The 10,325-nt window shown below is 52.7% G+C and overlaps 1 protein-coding gene across 1 annotated transcript; it reads right to left on the bottom strand.

Annotated features, from left to right (window-relative positions):
• Positions 1-216: 216 nt before the first annotated feature.
• On the bottom strand, positions 217-3,655 carry LOC132320840 (outer dense fiber protein 3-like). The gene is made up of 6 exons (XM_059834466.1): positions 3,550-3,655; positions 2,548-2,748; positions 2,225-2,326; positions 1,390-1,511; positions 818-958; positions 217-303 (listed from the first exon to the last, which is right to left on the bottom strand). Exons 1-6 carry the CDS (start codon positions 3,653-3,655, stop codon positions 217-219), a joined length of 759 nt encoding a protein of 252 aa, XP_059690449.1.
• Positions 3,656-10,325: the final 6,670 nt, after the last annotated feature.

The following is a 10,325-nucleotide window of genomic DNA, read 5'->3' as shown; positions in this document are numbered from 1 at the left end:
TTAGGTTCGGTCAGGTGAAACGGTGCTGTCAGAGCTCTCTGCCTTGCTTATGCTGTTGATCTCGGTGCTCTCCTCTCGTCCTTGTCTTGCAATGTTTTGGCTGAGGCATAGACATGAAATGGAGGGAGCTGATCGTCCTCACTCACGCACATGCCCTCTCCCTGCAGCTGAAGGTGACCAGACAAGGTCTTTGCGGGGGGTGTTGTTTTATTAGTCTCATATCAGAGGTATTAGAGGAATTGTGTAGAGGGAATGTCGGAGTCCAAAAGTGGGAGCAGGTGCCTGGGGCTTGATCAGCGTCACCTGGAAGGGGAAAAGTGAGGAAAAAAAAGGGTGACCGTGGTGCCTTGTTCTTAAGAAGACTTGTCTTCAGAGAAGGCCGTCTGGCATAACAAGTTGATGTAGGTGCATTTGCCCAGAGCTGAGCTGGCACTGGAACTGGCTCCAAGTCCAGAGTCCTTCTAGCTCCAGCCAGACTTTGCTAGATGCCCCTGCCCTCCCAGCTGATCCCCAGTGCATAAGAAAGGTCTGCTCTTGGGTCTGCTTGTCCCTTCTGCGGCAGTGTGTCCTCCTGAAGAGCTTGTGATGTGTGAGCGCCTATCAGCATTGAATGGCTCAGCTAGGGGAGATGCAAAGATGGGGGTTTTGGCCTCCCTCTGCTCGGCTTTGGGCCAAGGCCAGGGAGCAGGCCTGCTGTCCTGTGTTTTGTCACTCCACTAAGGTGGTCTTGAGTTCTCAGAAGCCCCGTCGGAAGGGGGAGATGCTTAAGGGTTGGTTGTTGCAAAGCGGAGGAGGAGAGGTGGGCAGGCTGCCTTACCTTTCCCGGGTGGTAGTCTGCTGGCCCCGGCTTCACTGTTTTGTCGCCTCTGAGTCTACTGTTGGTTCCCATCGTGTACACGGGAGCCCTTTTTTTGTAGACATCCAGTTCCACCTTGGGGAATGCAGCAGGACCTGGCGTCTGTAAGAGAGGCAGGGAGGTTGTTGGGTACAGAAGGCGGGTGTTGATTCTTGCTGGGTGCCCACACGGGCTGTGCTACTTGAGCTGGCTGGCCAGAGAAGTGGTGTGAGAGGCACGGAGCGATTGTAACAAGGGAACCTCCATTTAACCTGCCAAGAGGCAGATTTCCCAGAGGAGGAGGGAGATTCCCATTAGTGCCGATGAGCTTTGCCCCACCAAAACCGTTAGTGTTAGGAAACGAGGGACCGCAGGTGTCGGCAGAGCCTCCCCTTTCCCGCTGTTAAGAGCAGGAGAGCCAGGGGACCCAAGGCTTCTTGGGTTTTGCTGCTGGTGCAGGGAAGTGCGCGTTAAGGGAGGCTGCAGCAGGCGCTGGAGCCCTTCTAACCTGAGCTTCAGCTGCTGACGCGAGAGAGCAGAGAAGCATAGCTCACCTTGGAGAGGTCTTCAGCAAAGCCATTGTGCTTACTCTTCCCTTTCATGGAGTAGCACGGGCTGGCGTGGGTGTAGGCTGTGTTGGGTCCCACCAGCCGAGGCAGGGTGTAGGTGCCAGGACCTGGAAGGGGAATGGGAAGAACGCCTGTGTGAGTCCTGCGGGGAGAGCAGCAGCGCTGGGGTGGGAGAGGAGCAGCCTGTCAAGGCTGCTGCCAGGAGCAGGAAGGATGTTTTGCCCCTCCTCCCAATGTATTCGTCTTCGGTCACACGTGGCATGTGTCGGCAGCTCCAAGCCTGAGTTGCCGCTTCTTCTATGGGATGAGAGAAGTTGGTGGTGTGGAATAATTGCTGGAGGTAACTTAGGAATTAGATTTATATTCGCATTTTACGGAAAGGCACTATTCACTAATCTAGCCGTGAGAGTTCTCACTGAACGCCATAAATCCCTTAAGTGTGGCCATGCTAGGTCATGGAACACGACTGGACTGAAAGTGCATGGTGTTACGAGTGCATCTGTAATCATGAGAGTTCAATACATTGAACGCGACCGGACTTGTAACACAGAGCATTGGGCATCACTCAGAATCTAAGCCTCGCCGCCCCCAGCCCCTCTGATATTTGAGGACAAGCTGGAACGCAAGGGGGTTTATTTTCTGCCAAATTGCCTTGCCCTTTAGCGCAACAGGTGGTCTGGGACGTCAAGCAAGCTTGTCAAGAGGCCGTTGTGTCCTGCTGTGCAGGCTTTTCCCTAGGCCTGTTGAATAAGCTGTCCAGCAGATTTTCCTGGGAGGACACACAGGCTGCAAGTGTGTGTATTTCCCCAAGTTCCCCTACCTGGAGTTTGGTCGGTTTTGACAGCCTTGTGCCGGAAGGCCATGGACTGTGCCGGCGCGCATTTGTAGAGGTGTTTGTTGGCCTTGTCGGTGGAGTAGTCACCTAGGGCAGAGGAGAAATGGAGAAAAGCAGTGAAGCTGAGCTCTTTTCCTCAAGCCAAAGAGGAAGGGTCAGGTGGAGGTCTCAGCCTTGTTTGCTTTCTGTCTGGAAACCTCTGAAGCTCCTTCAGGGCATGAGCTGATGGTTTTGTACCCCGGTAGCACAGGGCAAAAGGAAGGCGTGCTTGTCTTGCCTGAAAGAAGTGCTGGAGAAATGGTACTCACTCGGTCCAGGGGTGACCTCGGTCTTTATCTTGGGAAGTCCGCACATGTGGTGTGCTGGAGCCACGTACTTCCCGTTCCTGGTGATGGAGGGCTGGACATAGTACCGAGGACCCGGAGAACAGCTGTCTGCGACGGGACGTTTGGCCCCTTGAAACGTGTACGCAGGCGCTTTGGTTTTGCTGGGATTGTGAGCCAGGTAACCTAGGAAGAAAAGCCTGTGAAAGGACACCTGCCTGCAACTGCCTATTTAAAGCTAGTTTCTAAGTGGAGGAGTCGGAGTTGCCGGCCTCAGGAAAGTCCCTTCCTGTGTGACTTTTTCCTCCAAGGAGGATACCAGCAGGCCAATACAATGGTACAACGACCTCCAGCAAGAACAATGTAGGCACTGTGCAATTAATCAGCATATCTCCAAAATGCTATTGTTATGAAGTAGTAAACCCCAAAACAGTTGCTAAGTTAACTTAAAGCAAACGTAAAGATCGCTTCCGTGACGTTTTGCTTTCCCAGCGCCCTGATGGAAAAGAAAATGAAACTTTACTGCTATGACAGAGGAGGAGAAGAAGAAAGTGAAGGAGAAGAAGCAGAGAAGTTGAAAAAGAAGGAGAAGAAGAACAGGAAGAGAAGATGAAGTACAAGAGGAGAAGATGAAGGAGGAGAAGAAGAGAAGGAGGAGAAGCAGAAAAAGAGGAAGAGGAGGAGGAGGAGAAGAAGAGAAGAAGGAAAGGGTGAAGTGGGAGCAACAAGTTTGTGGCAAAGATACAGAACAAGCTTCCTCCTGTGCACTCAGGCGTTAAGGGGCTGCTAAGGCCACCTCTGGGCTTTGCAGAGCCAGGCAGCTCTTCTCCGGGGCTTTCCCATGAGCAGCCTGAGCTTCCTCTGGCAGGCCTGTGTCCTTGCTGCAGCTGAGAACATGGAGGATTGGAGCAAAGGGGAATGGGGCAGTGGCTACTTGTCCCCTGGAGGTAGTGGATGTGGCGCTCCCCCCTTGTATGGTGGTTTTACCTGTGGTCCCGGGGATTGAGTACTTGGGTCCTGGGCTGGTAAACTGGGCCATGATGGGGCCGCGTGGGCGATGAGGTCTCCAGGTGCCCACCCAGGCTCCGTCCATCTTGGAGGTGGCTACAAAGCCTATGGCAAGAGCAGGAGAGTTGTTGAGGGGCTTCTCTGACAGAGGCCCGGTGTGAAACCTCCCCAGGAGGAGCAGCGACGTGTCACCTTTCTCAGCCTTGGCCATCGGACTGGGTGCGGACGAGCTCGTTGGCTGCTGCAGCTCTCGGTCGCAGAGCACAGTGAGGGTGAGGGCAGGCAGCGATCGGGCAGGAGAGGTTGTGCTGTCAGCTGCCAGGTGGCCTTGGGAAGAGGCCTTCACTCATCATGGGGACGCACTGTGACATCATACAGGCTCCTGGCGCCTGGCATACGTGCTGTTGCGTGATACGGCTGATCAGGAGCTGGGGTTGTCCAACTTGCAGGGCTAGACCTTCATGAGGTCTGCATGGCAGAAACATGCAAGGAGGGAAAAACTGATGTGATTTGTGCATTTCATCTAGCAGCCTTAGACTGTTGGGCTCACGTAATAGCATGAATGTGCATTTGAGCACCTGGAATTTTCTATTTCGTGTCTTATTTTCCAGATGTCCCTGAATCTACCTTTTTTTTCTTGGGGAGGGCAAATTGGGCCTGATGTTAGTAAGAGGAAATTGCTGCTGGCGGCTCTCAGTTACCAAGGCTGAGGAATACCTCTGCAGTGCCACTTTTAGGAGGTTGTCCTTGGAAACACAGGCACGAGAGGCCTTTCCCAAGGTGCAGAAGAAACCGTGCAGACTTGTGTGTACTTTCTTGATCATGCAAGGAAAGCTAGATGCCAGCCACAGATCAGGAGCGTTTTCACATTTCTCCCCAGGAAGTCACATGTCCTATATTACATGGGTTTCTCATAGGAATAAAAATTGTGAGAGGGCACAGAAGGGTTTCTGTACTGGGCCTGGCTGGGATGCAGGTAATTTTTTTCCTCGCAGCCTGCATGATGCTGTCTTGAGTATTGAGGGTGAATAGGGAATGGGAATCAATGAGAAATGCAGGAATGAAGGGATGTCTTGCAGCTGTGCTGGACAGCGTCGAACTGTTTGAGGAAGAGGTCAGCAAATGGGATGATCTGGAAGAAAAAAAATGTGAAAACTTTCCTAAGGAAGAAGTCTTTTTCTCAGAGTTCTTGCAGCTCGTCAGCTTGGCCCCATTTCCACCCTTTTTGTTTGTCCACTTGTCTAATTCTGTACTGCCAACAGTTCAGATAGTACAGAATCATAGAATCACAGAATCATTTAGGTTGGAGAAGACCTTTAAGATCATCCAGTCTAATGGCAAATAAACACTGCCATGTCCACCACTAAGCCATGTCCCTAAGTGCCACATCTACACCTCTTTTAAATACCTCCAGGTACCACTTCCCTGGGCAGCCTGTTCCAGTGCTTGATAACCCTTTCAGTGAAGAAGTTTTTCCTAACATGCAATCTAAACCTCCCCTGGCACAACTTGAGGCCGTTTCCTCTCGTCCTATCACTTGTTACCTGGCAAAAGAGACCGACACCCACCTGGCTACAACCTCCTTTCAGGTAGTTGTAGAGAGTGATAAGGTCTCCCCTGAGCCTCCTTTGCTTCAGACTAAAGAACTGCAGTTCCCTCAGCCGCTCCTCGTAGAACTTGCTCTCCAGACCCTTCACCAGCTTCATTGCCCTTCTTTGGACTCACTCTAGCACCTCAGTGCCTGCCTTGTAGCGAGTGGCCCAGAGCTAATCACAGTATTCGAGGTGCGGCCTCACCAGTGCCGAGTATACAAAGGTACAATCATTTCCCTACTCCTGCTGGCCCCACTGTTTCTGATACAAGCCAGGACGTCATTGGCCTTCTTGGCCACCTGGGCACGCTGCTGGCTCATAATCAGCTGGCTGTTGATCAACACCCCTAAGTCCTCTTCCACCAGGCAGCTTTCCAGCCACTCTTCCCCAAGCCTGTAGCGTTGCATGGGGTCGTTGTGACACGAGTGCAGGACCTGGCACTCAGCCTTGTTGAACCTCATACGATTGGCCTCGGCCCGTCGATCCAGCCTGTCTAGATCCCTCTGCAGAGCCTTCCCACCCTCAAGCAGATCAACACTCCCGCCCAACTTGGTGTCGTCTGCAAACCTACTGACGGTGCATGCGATCCCCTCATCCAGATCACTGATAAAGATACTAAACAGAACTGGCCCCAATACTGAGCCCTGGAGAACACCACTTGTGACCGGCCATCCACTGGAGATAACTCCATTCCCCACAAGCCTTTGGGCCCGGCCATCCAGCCAGCTTTTTACCCAGTAAAGAGTATGGCTGTCCAAGCCATGAGCAGCCAGGAGGAGGAGGAGGGAAAAACAAGAGGCCACAGGAAGGAAGAGAAGGAGGAAGGCAAAGGAGGCTACGGGAGGAAAAGGGAGAAGGAGAAGGAGGAGGAACAAACAGAGGCTACAGGAAGGAAGAGAAGGAGGAGGCAAAGGAGGCTACAGGAGGAAAAGGGAGAAGGAGAAGGAGGAGGCAACAGGAGGCCACAGGAGGAGAAGGCAAAAGAATGCAAAACGAGCCAACAAGAGGTGGTTTCAACATGAGGAAACAGCAGGAGGATGAGGAGGCAAAAGGAGGCAATAGGAGGAAGGGGAGGAGGAGGAAACAGGAGGCAACAGGAGGCAAAAGGAGGAGGAGGAAGAAGAGGAAAAAAGAAGCAACAGGAAGAAACAAGAGGAGGAAGAAGAGGAGGAGCAGGAAATGGGAAGCAAAAGGAGGGAACAGGAGGAGGAGGCAAAAGGAGGCAATAGGAGGAGAGGTTACAGGAGGCAATAGGTAGCAAAAGGAGGACACAGAGGAAGGAAGAGGATGAGGCAACAGGAGGTAACAGGAGGCAACTGGAGGAGGAGGAGGATGAGGAAGCAACAGAAGGCAACAGGAGGCAGCTATAGGTAACAGAAGGAGGAGGAGGGAACAGGACGAGGAAGAAGAGGAGGCAACAGGAGGAGGAGGAAACAGGAGGCAAAGGAGAAGGAGCAGGAGGAGGAAACAGGAGGCAAAAGGAGAAGGTAGAGGAGGATGTAACAGGACGCAGGTGGAGGCAGTAGGAGGACAAGGAAAAGGAGGCAAGAGGAGGCAGTAGGAGACAACATGAGGAGTGGGAGGAAGAGGAAACAGGAGGCAACAGGTGCCAACATGAGGAGGAAGAGGAGGAGGAGGAGGAGGAGGAGGAGGAGGAGGAGGAGGAGGGAACAGGAAGCAACATGTGGCAACAAGAGGAGGAGGCAAGAGGAGGCCACAATAAGAAGGAGGCAAAAGAACGCAAGAGAAGAGGAAGGGACCAGGAGACAAAAGATGGAGGAAGAGGCAACAGGAGGCAAGCAGAGGAGGTGGGAAGAGGAGAGAAGAGGAGGCGAGGGGAGGCAAGAGAAGGCAACAGGATGCAAAAGGTAGAGGAGTCCACAAGAAGAAACAAGAGGAAGGAGGCTACAGGAGAAGAAGGGTGATGATGATGAGGAGGCAATAGGAGGAGGAAGAAACATGAGGCAACAGGAGAAAATAGGATGAGGAGTAGGAGGAGGCAACAGGAGGCAAGAGGAAGCAACAAGAGGAAAGAAGAGGAGGAGGAAGAGGAGGCAATAGGAGGCCACAGGAGAAGGCAACAGGATACAACAGGAGGACAAAGGAGGAGAAGGAGGATTCAGCACGAGGAAACAGCAGAAGGAAGAGGGTGAGGAGGCAACAGGAGGAGGAGGAGGAAGAGTAGGAGAAGGAAACAGAAGGAAACCGGAGGCAACAGGAGGAGAAGGAGGAGGAGAAAAGAGGAGGCCACAGGAGGCAAAAGGAGGAAGAGGAGGAGGCAACAGGAGGCAATGGTAAGAGGTGGGAGAAGAGGAGGAGGAGAAAGAAGAGGAGGCAACAGGAGAAAACAGGAGGAGGAGGAAGCGGTGACAGGAGGCAACAGGTAGCAAGATGAGGAGGAGGAAGAGGAGGCACAGACACAACAGGAAGTAACTGGAGGAGGAAGACGAGGAGGACACAGGAGGCAAAATAAGGAAAGAGGAAGATGAGGAGGCAACAAGAGGCAACAGGAAGAGGAGGAGGGAGCAGAGGACAAATCATCCCCATATTCCCTCTATGTTTTAAGCACATCAAAACTCAGGGATGGAGCACCTGCCATGTCTGGCTCTCTTCAGCAATTCAGAAAATCCAAGCCTAGTGCTGAAGTCGTTACTCACAGCAGTCCACATCACAACCGTCGCTCCTCTTGGCCACACAGGGGAAACCTCTGGATGACAGCGGATGTCAGGACGCACTCCAGAAAGAGAAGATCAGGGCAAGAAGATCCCCGTCACCTAATCACAAAGAAATAATTCTAGCTCAATGAAATGACTACCCAAAACAAAACGCACAGAACAGCATCCGCCATCAGAATTATTTCAGCGGTAGTTTTAACTGCTGCAGAGCTGCAGGCTGACGACCTTACCATCACTGTCACAGGGCCCCAGTTATCAGGAGGTACAAAGGCCCTTTTGAGAGAGTCCAATGCATGTCACCTTCTATGAAGAGGACCTGCTGCTTACCTGTTGCCAGCATTAGCAGCAGAGCCCTCCGGCTCTCCAGCCCACACTTTCCCACCTTGTATGCAGCAGCGACCAGCTTTCAGCTGCTACTTTAACAGCTCTCTTGGCCGCGCTCCTTTTCTGTCTCCCTTCCTACCATATCAGTCAGGGTGGGCTTCTTGTCATTCTAGACTGGGCCCAGCTTCTCAGTAGGAGGACTACACTGCTGTCCCATTGCTTGCCTGTTTTAGCATACGGAAAAGAAATTACAATTAGCAAACAGGAACTCTACTCATGGCCCATATCTATCTCGTCTACAGCCCACAGCTCTGAAGGTATAGAACAGCCTATACTTATATCCTGTATTACAGGGCATTTTGAGAAACAAGGGTTAAAAGTAAGAAAGAAAAGTGTAGAGAAGATACTTTGTAACAACTGCACCCGGTACTTAGACATATTAGAGGTAAAGACTGCACTGACTCTCTGCTGATAAAGACTGTCTTCACTGACTCTCTGCTAACTAGCAATAATGATTAGCACAAGGACGAATCGTAGAAATATAGAAAAGACTGCCAAAATAGCGCCCTAGAGTTAACTTGTCTCATTATAATCTCATTTTAATACCAAAAACCACACCTCCTAGCTAGAAAAGCCCCAACCCAATTTACCCCCTACTCTCTGAGCATGCGTGGTGAATTAAAAGAGAACTGTAACTTTCAGATGAAGTAAGAAAAGTATTAACCAAGAGTTAATTAAGGGGTAGAACCAGGAGGCGTAACTAACTTTGTTAACTGTTTTAAATACCTGTCATGATTTTAACCCGGTGTGCATGTTAGGAGGAGAAATCCCCTTGCACCCGGCGCTGCAATAAACCAATGTCAGCTTTATAACTCTGTGTGAGTTGTGAAGTTTGTTTCTGCGTGTCACCTGCCAGGACAGAATGGGCCCTGTCCCAGTCCAAACTGGACCCCCTGGCCCCCTCCAAGGACAGACTGGGGTCATTCACAGTCCAAAATGGATCCCCTGGCCCACTCCCAGGACAGACTGGGCCCTGTCCCAGTCCAAACTGGATCCCCTGGCCCCCTCCCAGGACAGATTGGAATCATTCCCAGTCCAAACTGGATCCCATGGCCCACTCCCAGGACAGACTGGGATTGTTCCCAGTCCAAACTGGATCCCCTGGTCCCCTCACAGGACAGACTGGGCTATATCCCACTCCAAACTGGATCCCATGGCCGCCTCCAGGACAGACTGGGATCATTCCCAGTCCAAACTGAATCCCATTGCCCCCTCCCAGGACACACTGGGCTATATCCCACTCCAAACTGGATCCCGTGGCACCCTCCCAGTCCAGAGTGGGATCATTCCCAGTCCAAACTGGATCCACTGGCCCCTCCCAGGACAGACTGGGCCCTGTCCCAGTCCAAAGTGCATACCCTGGCTTCCTCCCAGTATGGACTAGAATCATTCCCAGTCCAAAATGGATCCCCTGGCCCCCTCACAGGACAGACTGGGCCCTGTCCCAGTCCAAACTTAATCCCCTGGCCCCCTCACAGTACAGATTAGGCCCTGAACCAGTCCAGATTGGATCCCCTGGCCCCATCCCAGGACAGACTGGGCCCTGTCCCAGTCCAAACTGGAGCCCCTGGGCCCCACCGAGGACAGACACGGATCATTCCCAATCCAAAATGGATCCCCTGGCCCCATCCCAGGACAGACTGGGCCCTGTCCCAGTCCAAACTGGTTCCCCTGGCCCCCTCACAGGACAGACTGGGATCATTCCCAATCCAACCTGAATCCCCTGGCCCCCTCCCAGTCCAGACCGGGATCATTCCCGGTCCAAACTGGATGCCCTGGCCCCCTACTAGGACATACTGGGACCTGTCCCACTCCAAACTGGATCCCACGGCCCCCTCCCAGGACAGACTGGGCCCTGTCCCACTCCAAACTGGGTCCACTGGCCCGCTCCCAGGACAGACTGGGCCCTCTCCCAGTCAAACTGGATCCCCTGGCACCCTCCCAGGACAGACTGGGACCTCTCCCAATCAAAACTGGATCCCCTGGCCCCCTCCCAGGACAGACTGGGATCATTCCCAGTCCAAACTGGATTCCCTGGCCCCCTCCCAGGACAGATTGGGATAATTCCCAGTCCAAACTGGATCCCCTGGCCCCCTCCCAGGAC

This window comes from Gavia stellata, unplaced genomic scaffold, assembly GCF_030936135.1.
Source record: "Gavia stellata isolate bGavSte3 unplaced genomic scaffold, bGavSte3.hap2 HAP2_SCAFFOLD_34, whole genome shotgun sequence".
Taxonomy (NCBI): domain Eukaryota; kingdom Metazoa; phylum Chordata; class Aves; order Gaviiformes; family Gaviidae; genus Gavia; species Gavia stellata.
This window is presented reverse-complemented; position numbering and strand designations above follow the sequence as displayed.